The 11,714-nt window shown below is 54.7% G+C and overlaps 4 protein-coding genes across 4 annotated transcripts; 2 read left to right on the top strand and 2 right to left on the bottom strand.

Annotated features, from left to right (window-relative positions):
* Positions 1-819: 819 nt before the first annotated feature.
* On the bottom strand, positions 820-5,169 carry B0H64DRAFT_444184 (ankyrin repeat-containing domain protein; the record flags this gene model as incomplete). Its single annotated transcript, XM_062806762.1, has 2 exons — positions 820-4,661; positions 4,719-5,169. 2 exons carry the CDS (start codon positions 5,167-5,169, stop codon positions 820-822), a joined length of 4,293 nt encoding a protein of 1,430 aa, XP_062656381.1.
* Positions 5,170-5,742: 573 nt separating this feature from the next.
* B0H64DRAFT_425685 (glycoside hydrolase superfamily) lies at positions 5,743-7,377 on the top strand. Its single transcript, XM_062805695.1, has 2 exons — positions 5,743-6,327; positions 6,382-7,377. The coding sequence occupies exons 1-2, from the start codon at positions 6,109-6,111 to the stop codon at positions 7,186-7,188; spliced, it is 1,026 nt and encodes a 341-aa protein (XP_062656382.1). The 5' UTR covers positions 5,743-6,108; the 3' UTR covers positions 7,189-7,377.
* Positions 7,378-8,137: 760 nt separating this feature from the next.
* On the bottom strand, positions 8,138-9,253 carry B0H64DRAFT_298904 (uncharacterized protein; the record flags this gene model as incomplete). The annotated part of the gene is made up of 1 exon (XM_062800089.1): positions 8,138-9,253. A coding segment is annotated over one exon (1,116 nt), but the record flags the coding sequence as incomplete, so codon positions are not given.
* Positions 9,254-10,468: 1,215 nt separating this feature from the next.
* B0H64DRAFT_402984 (polysaccharide biosynthesis-domain-containing protein) lies at positions 10,469-11,608 on the top strand. Its single transcript, XM_062804270.1, has 4 exons — positions 10,469-10,614; positions 10,682-10,991; positions 11,049-11,085; positions 11,143-11,608. The coding sequence occupies exons 1-4, from the start codon at positions 10,555-10,557 to the stop codon at positions 11,219-11,221; spliced, it is 486 nt and encodes a 161-aa protein (XP_062656384.1). The 5' UTR covers positions 10,469-10,554; the 3' UTR covers positions 11,222-11,608.
* Positions 11,609-11,714: the final 106 nt, after the last annotated feature.

Here is an 11,714-nt window from a genome sequence, read left to right on the forward strand (position 1 = left end):
TGGATTGTCTTTCACATTTTAAGTTATAAGGGATCCTCAACCACGGAGAGGGTGTGAGTGGGTGTCTTGTTCCGCTAATTATAGGTCTTAACAGAACCCTTCACGATGCCGTGCGGATGCTCTTAGTTGTAGACCCTAGACTACCAGAGGAATATTTTGGGATTCCGGGCATCTTCTCACGATGTGTGCTAGTTGGACCATAGTGCTAAAACTCCGAGCGTAATATCGTTTATAAAGCGTTCAAAGATTCGTTGTTGTCCCAAGGTACGTGGGACAAACCAGGAACCAGCCGGACAGTCGGGCCCAACTGTGTGGGTGCGGCACAGTCAGAGTCAAGTTCATGCCACACCATGCTGAGTCCGAGCAAACCCAGACTTTGGTACCTATTCATGTCATCTGATGATTCAGGACGGAGGGATCCACCACAGCGGCATTCGGCACCGAATAGAGACAGTGGTCCGTCGCTCCACCAGAGACAAGCCTAACCCGGTAAATACGGAAGACGATAACCACCATAGTAACATCACTCACCTTTTTCGTCTTTCGCAGGGGGATCGAGCTGGCCCAGAATAGGCAGACCCCCGGGTTGTGGTTGTAATGTGTGCAGCCAATACAGTGCGATGCCTTGCTTCATAAATACAATCTATAATAGTAGAATTATCTCTACTTTTCGGCCACCGTCAGCTTTTCAGGCCAGGGACTGGGTAATATCGAGGTGTCTCGGCCTTAACTTACGATGGCCGAAGAACATAACGACAGGAACCTGACCGTGACTCAGTACCTCGTTATGACCATTGGACGTGGTAGTCGGGGGTCCTTCTATTCCATTTTGTCGCCCCACCGGTACCATTCTGCGCCCTCGGGCACCCCCACCCGTTCTCTTGGGCTGTCAGGGATGGAAGAGTCCACATTAGACTCGGTCGAGCCCACACGAGACTCAGCTCCAACATCCGACTCAGAGGCATCTGATAGTGGCCCTCGATCAGCGCCGTAAGCAAGCAACATCCTAACTATGCCCCTGTCTCCGTTCTCAAGGGCCCAGGAGAGTGGCGTCCGGTCGTTATTGTCCTTCACCTCCACTTCAACGCCATGAAGTAGTAGTATCTTAGTTACTTCCTCATCACTGTTCCTAACAGCCCACAATAGTGGAGTCAAGCCATCCTTGTCCTTCACCTCCCCATTAGCACCATGATCCAGCAGCATCGCCACTGCATTCTCGTCACCTTCCCTAATCGCCCATAGTAGCGGCGACTGGCCGTCTTTGTCAATAGCCTCTACATCAACACCATGGCTGAGTAGTAGCCCAACCACTCCCGGGCCGCTTTTCCTTCCGGCCCAGGATGGTGGCGCGCCCTCCCTTGCGGCCCAGAATCGACTGAATAGTGACGTGCTTTTCCTTGCGGCCCAGGATAATGGCGTCCGGCCGTTTTTGTCCGCCGCCTCCAATTTGACGCCATGATCGAGCAGTAGCCCAACTATCTCTTCATTTCTTGTCGTAACAGCCCAGGATAATGGCGTCCGGCCGTCCTTATCCTTCGCTTCCACGTCAACGCCATAGGAAAGCAGCAATTTGGTCATGCCACTTCCATCACGACTTGTAACGGCCCTTGATAGAATTGTCCGGCTGTCCTCGTCCATAGCTTCCACGTCGACGCCATTGGCAAGGAGTAGAGTAGCCACACCTCTACAGCCATTCTCAATGGCCCACGATAACGGCGTCCGACCAAAGTCTTTATCTTTCGCCTCCGTGTCAACACCGTGAGCGAGCAGTAGCTTAACCACACCGCCATGGCCGCTTTCAGCGGCCCATATCAGAGGTGTCTGGTCATATTCTGCATCTTTCCGCTCCACATCAGCACCGTGGGCCAGAAGTAACCCAACTACATCATCGTGGCCCTCCATAGCGGCCCGCAACAGTGGCGTCGGGCCACGCTGATCGTTGCTATCCACTTCAGCACCGTGAGAAAGTAGGAGGTTGACTATGTCCTTGTCGCCGCTCTCGGCGGCATAAGATAGCGGCGTGCGGTTCCAAAACCCGCCATTTGCATCCACGTGAACGCCATGAGCAACTAGCATCTCAGCTACGGTCACATGGCCACTCAAGGCGGCCCACGACAGTGGCGTCATCCCATACTCTTCATCTTTGTCCTTCGCCTCTGCATCGACGCCCCCTGCAAGCATCGCCTCGACAATGACATCAAGCCCTAATATAGTGGCTACTACGAGGGGAGAACCGGGGTGCCTGGGGAGAATCGAGTCCGAGTCGCGGAGTATTTCCCACCACGTCGAGCAGCTCGGCAAGCGGGGATCGCAGACTTTTACGACCAATGCCGTCACGGCTGCTGCATCCGTTCCGAAGCAAGCTTCTTCAAAGTGAGTATCCCAATGCAACGCTGAGTATTGCAGGAAATCATACGTCGCGTCGCGATAGCCGGAACTCTCTCCAATGCTCGCGCCGTCGCCGTCGCTCTCCCGGGTGCCAATGCTATCGTTGGCGCTCTCGCGTGTGGCGGTGCTCATGCTATCATTGCTCTGGCTAGCGGGGCGCTCTCCGGCACCGATACCGTAGAATCCGAGGTACCTGATGCAGGCTTCGGCAAGAACCTTTTGCGCAGCAGGGCTGGTGATTGAGCCTTTCCAATGATAGTTCGATGGCATCGAGGCCGGCTCAGGTAGTTGCAGCGCGGGGTTCGAGAGCAAAAACTCGCGAGCGGTTTGATGAAGGAAATAGACCTTGCCATGGTGGATGGCAACGAACAGCCCACACCAGTTCCGGAGGGTTGTCTGGAAGTCGCTTTCTTCCTCCAGGTCAAGGTCATCCAACCACCTCGTTTCCTCGTTTGTGTTCACAGCAATATTCATCTCGGATACTGACAGCGGCCGCTTCGCAGCCAAGACCATGCAGAGAGCCTTGCGGGCCAGAGTTGGGTTGGTAGATTTGCGCAGAATCTGCTCGTACGCATCATTGACATTCCTCGGAAGTGTTGCGATTGCTTTTTCAAGCGCCGCTCCTGTTTTCTTGAAGGTTCCTCGCTTCAGGTAGTCGAATACAAGATATACCCAGAGGTAGGTGCGATGAGGAACCTCGAGCAGCTTTCTTTCGAGTGCACTTTTGACGTGAGTTGGAAATCCCATCCGGTCAACTCGGTGCTTAACAACAAGGTTGACTTCTTGGCTAATCGTGTTGGATTCTTTTTCGCCCTCGCCTGGGATTCGAACATGCGGGAAAGTGCGCGACAAAGCTTGCAGGCTGGATATGATTTGCTCGTATGGCCGACTCGTGAGGAGATACCTGAGGTTCTTATAGCTTGTCTCCCCGTCGCAGAACTGTCTTTCCAGGTTTTGCGCCAGGTTATCCAACTCCACGTCCGCACACTCGTCCAGGGCGTCCAGGACCATGATCACAGACCCAGCCAGGGGATCTTTCACGGCATTTGTAAAGATGTTCCAGAGGGAACTGGTAGAATGAACCAAGCCAGCACCGTCCTTCCTCCAGAATTCGAGGGCGTGCTTGATTAACGGTTGTTTCTGGGAGAAAAGCTGGTGAAGTAGAGCGCAAAGCGCCTGTCGGACCGTGTTTTGATCCTGGTCTTTGAAGAAGAAGTAGCAGACGGTCACACCTGGCAGCGGCAAGACATTGTTGATCAGATACTTGGCCAAGACCGATTTTCCACACCCGGGGTCGGCTGAGACGAGCAATGGCCCCGAGTCTTTGGATAGCCACCTTTGGAAGTTTTCATGCTCAAGGAACCATTGGCAAGTACCCTCGACTCGGTCTTCGATGCGGTCCTTATACCACTCGTATGTGGCGTCCTTTTTACTGTCCGTGATGCGAAATGCTTGACGGCATTGCGTTCTCTCCTTGGCTGAACGAGCCTTTGCCTCGTCTTCCTGCAAGTCGACCTGTTTCTGTGCAATGCCCCTCTGATCCTTTGCAACGTGTAATTGCTGTTCAGAAATGGACAGGAGCTCTTGCATCATTTTGAGATCCTCCTCGCTTGTCTTGCTGAGCTCCTTGCATATCTTGTTCAGATCCTCGAGCTCTTGTCTCTCCACCAGATCATTCATTTGAATCAAATTCTGATGGACAGTTGCATCGAGCTTCTCGATATCGAGCCTCATGCGCTTCCAATCTTTTCGTTGAAGGACGTCCTCACCGTAACGTCTAAGGCTACCATAGTAGAACCGCAGGACACTAGAGATTTGGAACTCGAGAATGTGCTGGTAAAGGTCGATAATGTGACTGTTCGCCTCAGTTCTCAACGCGGAAGCGACTTTGGGGCTTTGGCTGAGCCGTTCCAGGAGGGGTCCGAGGGCAGTGTAGTACCGCATCCTGGTGGAGACGTATGCGAAACCGTCGCGGTTGGCTTCATCTGCAGTCGTGGGGTTCGTGAGAAGCGGGAGAATAAGGCATACGCCAGACCATACGATGGAAGCCTCAGGTGAACCCTTCATGGCCTCGCGGATGAGGTCCTTTCCCGATAGCACTAACTTCGCTGCGTCCGAAACCTGGTCTCGCAGAACAAACTCATGGCCGGCGATGGTGTATTTGGTTGTCTTGTCTTCCATCCGTTGCATACCCTGGTCAATTACTGCATCGAGCATCGCCTGGCGAGATGTCCCGTTGAAATCGAGGGCTGCGCCGTCATCTTGCACTGGACCTAGAAATCAGTCAGTAGGTACTTAGACTGTGTAGGTGGCCATCTCGGGGTGCATACTTTGCTTATGGACCTCTTTCAGCAACAATTCCTCATACCTCTTCACCAAGTGCTCATCTTCCTTCCTGAGGTTTTCGTATGCACAATCCCAAAGCGACTGAGTCGTGAGTAATTCTTCGTTGGAGGTGAGCGGACCGCTGTGGGCCGGGCTGTCGTCCGGGATTCGGGTACTGTCATTTGTGCGATCATCAAATTCGCTTTCCCGAGCTTGATCGTGGACCCTTGGGTTGCCCCCAGACAGGTTTGACCTGGCGCTGGGGGCCTCTTCTAGGGTATGGCCACTGCTGCCTGCAAGGACGGCCGTTGACTGAGGGTCGGAAGCGGGCGGTGCTGGGTCTTTCTTCTTTGACAAACGATTTCTCAGCCATCGGGCACTCTGGCGCAGACTCAAGTTCGGAGAACCAGTCCTCCCATCCGGGCCCTTCTCGCCATCGCGCTTGGATGGGCCCATTGGGAAACCCTAGGTATTTTTACGTTGATGTGATTTTGAGCGGTGCGTCGAGTGCGTCGCGGAAGGTGCGAAGGTTGATGCCAACCGCGAATGAAACAGCTCTTAGCGTCCACTGCTCGGTTCTGAGAAGCTGAGAGAGGGATAATTAGGACCCAATGTTTGTGAGCGCAGTTGCGAACTTCGACCCAAGCGGGGTATGTACATACGAAGGCGGTTGCGAATTCCGCAGTGCCGGGAGCTGAGAGCTGAGGGTTGGGCAGCAGCAGAGGCAGCCAGTAGAATCTCGTGCAGGTTTGCTCATTGGTTAGGCACATATTTACCGAGGTACCTGTATCTCCAGGAGCTCACTGCAACTGTGCACCATGCTGCAAGGGCCGGGGGATGGAGTCTCCAAGGAGTTGGAGTTTCGGGGTGCCGACGGTGTTGGATGCAGAGTGTGAGAAACAAGGTGTACAGGGGGGGTGGAGTAAAAAGATGTGGTGTGTATGTAATTGCTGTCAAAGCTGCAAAAGTTGAATATAATACACCTGTACTGTGGCGGCTATCGTCTTCCGTAGTCAGCCCGATGCCCCTGTTCCCTCGCGCAATGCCGCCGGGTTAACGCCGGAAGTTCCTCCTTAATAACGCAAAGTTCTGGCGTAAAATAATGCAAGACTCGATCCAGAGTGTGTCCACCGGCCAAGACTTTTCGGACGCGTCTAGTTCAAGTTTGGTTTTGAAGGATTCCGAAACAAGCTACGAGATCCCACAGCATGAGCTTCGGGGCGCAGCGAGAGACCAGGGCAAGGGGCTCGTCGTTTGATCTCAAAAGCATAAGTACCTACCACCTACTCGGATCATCTAACGTTTTTCTCGTCTCCAGAACTGCGCATCTAGACCTTTCCCAACCAGGATACCTCTCTTAAGTCTCGACTCTACTCACACGCTGAGTCTATCATCATGAAGCGTGCCACATCCCTTCTTGCTGCGAGCTTGTCCATCCCGGGCAGTTTGGCCCAGGTCGACGTCCCGCCAAACTTCGTGCCGGGAGTAAAATGGCAAATTGTCATCCAAAACACCATCGACCCCAATGCCACTCTCCAACCAACCGATGCCGTCGTCTGGGATCTTGACCTTTATCACGTCGTCCGCACGCCAGAGGTTGTTACGACCCTTCGGGTAAGGCCTGCTGTTCACGTATTCTCGACCTTGATATGATGTTAATTGATGCAGAACAACGACCCCAATGCCATCCTGATTTGCTACTTCAATGCCGGCCTTGCCCAGACCAGTGACTGCGACTACGACAGCAGGTGGCTAGACAGCGGCCTCCTGGGCAACATCTACGACCCAGAGGAGCCCCAGTTCAGCGATGAGCGCTGGGTCAACATCAAGAACCAGACCGCCCGGGACTGGATGAAGGACCGCATCACACTCGCCCGCGACTATGGCTGCGACGGCGTCGACCCGGACAACATCGACGGCTTCCTCAACGACGAGGACGACGACAACGGCACCGGCTGGGACCTGTCCCAGGCCGACTACGTCTCCTTTGTCACCGAGCTTGCCACGCACGCCCACAGCCTGACGACCCTGCAAAACCACACCCTGCTCATCGGACAGAAGAACGCGCCCGAGCTCGTCGAGCAACTCAGCGATGCCCTCGACTTTGCTGTGCTCGAGGACTGTAAGGGACTCAACGACGAGGAGGACTTTACGTTCTGCGAGGATTTCCAGGCCTACATCACCGCCGGCAAGCCGGTCCTGAGCATCGAATACCCCTCCACGCTCGGGGACACGGAAACGGGCGCCTGCAACCCCGACGGCACCAGCGACGAGCAGTACGCTGCCTCGTGCGCGACTGACCAGGGGAACTCGGACTTCAGCACCGTGTTGAAGATCCAGGGCGGCGACGGCGAACTGAATGGCTGCACCCAGTACTGCAGCGGGGGCGAGCCCGGGACGGAGGTGGTGGTTACGGCAACGGACCCCGAGTTGGACGGGGAAACCTGCCCGTCGAATTCCACCGGTACCAGTTGAAGCCAGGCCGGGGGTTTGCTTGATCCCAAGTCGTCCAAGTTGGCCTTGCTGACGTGGGTGGGTGTCATTATCACGCCGTTGCTATTCGATCTCTTGTAATCGCTCGTCTATTCTAGCAAAACCTCTAAACTAAATATCAATAACTCCTGCAGTAATAACTCAGGTTTGCGCTGTTAGCGCTCAAAGACGTATCCGTAACCTTACTTTGGGTTCCCCCATGAAGTCCCTGGGAGGCGTGATCCAAGCGCAATTACCACTAGTGCTGCCCGAACAACCCCTTACCACGCCGACTCGCAATCCTTCGAACCACTTTACGAGCTACCGTACCCACACGTGATTTTCTCTTCTCACCTTCCACCTCATCTTTCGCTCCTAGATGCGCAGCCCTCCTCATCTTCTCCGCCTCTGCCTTCTCCACCTCTCCAACCTCCCGGTCTAAAGCCCTCCACACTTCCATGGCACCGGGCTTTGCCCTCAACGACAAGCCCCCCAATCCGCCCTCCAACCGACGACTCAATCTCCGCACCCCCCTCCCCGCCCTTCCGCTAGAGACCGCCTTCAACGATCCCTCCATCCCTACACTCTTCCGCTCAACCTTTTCTTCCGTACACGAACCCATCTCTTCCCCCAACCCGCTTCCTGCCCCGACCTCCTGAAGCAACTCCTCCAGCAACTGCTCCACTAACCCCTCCCCCATCTCATCATCACCCTCCATGTCCCCCAACCCCAACCCCATCTCCATCCCCCCCTCCTCCCCCCCCTCCACAACAACCACCCCCCCACCCCTCACACCCACAACCGCCCTCTGCCCCTTCAACAGCGGGTACTCCACAGCAGGCACACGATACCGGACGTGACGCGCAGACCGGTCCTCCTTCTCCTCCTCGGTCTCCTCGGCCCCGCCTGTCGAGCTAGTCCAGCCGGGAGGCGGCGGGAGGCCGCGCAGGGCAGACAGCAGCTCGGTAGCAAAAGAGTGTGGGGCGCCGGTCAGGGTGAGGGTCGAGACGAGGGGGCCGAGGGATTTCAGTGGCGACAGGGTGTGCGCGATGTGCGTGGCGGAGGTGTACGGGGTGGGTTGTGGTGTTTTGGGGGTTGCGGTGTCGGCCGAGGGGTGTGGTTCGGGTGGCGGTTGGTTGGTGCTGATAGGGAGGGGGGCTAATGGGGGACGAGGTGGGGGGGTGCTGGTTGGGGTGTGGTGGTCGTTCTCTTTTCCGGGTGGGCTAGGCGGATCTGAGGGGTCCGTGGGGCGGAAGCCGTGGTATCGTCGGACTAGAACGCGGAGATCTCGGATGGTGGTGTTGTGCCGGGTGTGTTGGCATTGTACGAAGTCCTCGAGAAGCGTTTTGACGCCCTTCAGCCCCTTGAGGGTGTCCAGGTGCACTGCTTCTGGTCGCAAGCTACCTGCCAGCTTGGTAAAGTCCACCTCGAGGGTGATGGACGCCATGAGTGGCCCATATTGGTCCATGTAGCTCGTCGCTGCTGGCTGTGTCCCTTTGGTAACGTAGGGCGAGTAGACAACGTGGAAGCGACGGGTGAGGAAGAGAGTCGCTAGGACATCGGCTCTCATGGCGGAACAAACCGAGGTGTAGTTTTCAACAGAGGACAGAACGCTTTGGAGGCTGTCGAAGTAGTCTGTTGACTCCAGATTTGGTTCGCTGGCTTTGTTAACTGGCCATACCTCCCAAAGGAACACTGGGCTGTTCATGCGGATAGGTTTGTGGTGGGGATCGTGGTTGGCTATAAGGCACTTCATGACCTTGAACCGGACGGTGTCAGGGAGTGTGAAATAGGCGCTGTTTTCCCCAGGAGTGGTGGTTAACTGGGAACTGGGCCCTGTGTTGTCCTTTGGTGAGCAAGTCTGGTTTCCGAGTCTCTCAGTCGACGTGTCGGGTGAAGGTGAGCAGGGGTCAGCTTTGGCGATATCCTGTGCCAAGCGTATTAGGTTCTTCCCAAAGGCGTGTTCATCTTCCCGGTCTCCCTCATCGCGAGCTGGAATACGCCTGGTCCAGACGAGTTCAATACTGCGGTCCCAGGGGGGTTGTTTGTCGGAAGTTGTCGTTGTAGCCGGCTCAGTGCTTCGAGACGGCGGCGGCGGTGATGGGACCGAGAAAGCAGCATTCGACACGGGACTTGATGAGGAAGAGGAGGTGCCTTCAATCTGTGGGCTGCCGGGAGAATCGGCGGCGCCTCTTTTATGCTCGAAACTAGGGCTTGCCGACAGTTCGAGGCTGGAAGTGTTGGGCGAGGAGACGGTGAAGTCGTGGCTTTGGGCTTGTGAACTTTCAGATGTCGTAAAAGAAGGCGCGGAGCTCAAAGTGGTTGGGGTAGACAGTGGTGACCCAGGAAACTCCAGGATGTCCGGCGTTCTCAGAAACTCCATGTTTTGTGGTTTCCTGGCTAGTTCGACTTCTAGAACGGAGCTGAATACTTTCTTAGGGGGAGACCGCCTCGTTTGTGATAATCGTTTGCTAAGTCGATTCATTATGTTTACTATGCCGCTAAGTTGGTGTCAGACCATGGGGTAAAAATACAAGGATGATGCAGCTCAGTGGATGGGTCTTGTTGCATACCTGGGCAGGTGTGAGGCAGTAAGTTGTGTTTGTGGTTATTGATAGGGCAGACCCCCAAAACGGTGGCCGCGAAATATGAAGTTCGCGTCGATGCTGTTGTCGTGGTAAACTTTATAAAAGATACAGGGCATTGTCATGTTTATTCATTGTGTGTTGGTCATTGTTTCGCGCGACTGTTGTTCGCAATTGCCAACCTTGTCGCACAAAGGCCACGTCTAACGGGGAAGGAGAAACCCAATGCCCGTGTTGGTGAGGTCCTACCCGTTGTCACTGCCCTGATGAACGACACAGTGGTTGCCATGTGGCAATGATTAAGAAACAGAACGACCAAATGATCATCTTGACTTCAGGAAGTTTAGATAAAAATGACAGAGTATGTCGATAAAATCCCCCTTATCTGAGGCTGACGATGATATTGGCCCATCACCATTTAATTTATCATTGCCAAGCAGATATGACCGCTGGATGAATCGGAGACCGCCGCCCAAATAGTGAAATCGACCTTGATGCTTGTGCAGTTGGGTAATTCGCCCCTGAATCAAGTAAACACACTTAAGAAGGGATAGGCAGGGTTAGGGTCAGATAGGGCAGTGGCAGTGAGACGCAGCAGGCCTCCATTTGAGGAAGCCCCACCGGGGAAGCGGCCCTTATCGATAAACAAAAAGAGCCCCGCGAAAACCACCCCACCATTGCGCTCGGGGCAGAGCTTCCAGGTTCTGGCGCATCTCGACAAACGCATTCCAGTTGCGACTTTGCTTCTAGCGGCAGCTTCCTGGTCAACACACTATCCATCACCATGTCTCAGGCACCGGTCCCCAAAACCTTCAATGCCGAAGAGGCTGACAACCTCGAGGATGTACGGCCCCTCTTCTAAACCACCCGCGACACCACCACCCACCCGCTGACACACACGACCTCCGCAGATCGAGAAGCAGTTCGCCGTCAAGGTGGTGCAGCACATGCAGACCTACTGGTCTATCCTCGAGCGCGTCAAGGGCTCGTCGCTGCGCCTGACCAGGATGGACGATGACATCTACGACCATCTCAAGAGGGATTTCCCCGACTTCGACCCGGCCGAGACAATCGACGAGGACAAGATGAAGAGCAAGGAGGGCAAGCAGCGGTGGCGCGACTTCATGATGGTTTATGAGAAGAAGGTGGACGACTACAACTTTGGCACCATGATGCGGTCGAACCCGAAGTGGGAGTACGGCCAGGACGAGACCATCTTCGGTGGGTGCATGATGATGAGCTTAACAAGGGAACGGAGACGGGGCTAACCGTGCGTAGTGCCGAGGATGCAGTTTTATGCCGTCGAGATTGCGCGGTATGTTTTCGCCATGGTTTGTTCGCCATTTGACAGGCCAATACTGACTCTCCGTAGGAACAGGGCGGGCTTGAACGACTGGGTTTACGAGCAGGCTCAAAAAGAGAAGGCCGAGGGCTCGAAATCGAGCGCATGAGAATACCATTCCATTTTAACATCAGTATCATTATCACCGAGTGAAATGTGGCCAGTGCACACCAGATACGCCGTCTGGAATGTTTCTTTCAGCCCCTTAGTATTGTTGCCATGTTTGGCCCACTTGGATGTCAAGCACAATACTAAGAGCAAACAAAGCCTCCCCCCTACCACAAGAATAGCTACCACGAGGCGCGCCGGGATCTTGGGACCATCCATGTCACGAAAATGTTCGTATTATCTTCTGGTTCAGACTTCAGCAGATCGAATATTTCTCCGAGCCTGTGTTCGAGTTGTCAACAACTCCAATCTCTGCCACCGATGACTTGACCACCACTAGTCTATCTTCCCACCATCACTGGTCTTTCTCTTCCAAACCCAGTCATTCTCTCGTTCTACGAACAAGCTAGCAGCCAACAAGATAACCACCAGACTAACTACAACCACAACAACCATGGCGTCCTCAACCGCCAACCAAGACCATCAACCTCAAA

Source organism: Chaetomium fimeti (assembly GCF_033439085.1).
Source record: "Chaetomium fimeti strain CBS 168.71 chromosome Unknown B0H64scaffold_6, whole genome shotgun sequence".
In the NCBI taxonomy this organism is placed as follows: domain Eukaryota; kingdom Fungi; phylum Ascomycota; class Sordariomycetes; order Sordariales; family Chaetomiaceae; genus Chaetomium; species Chaetomium fimeti.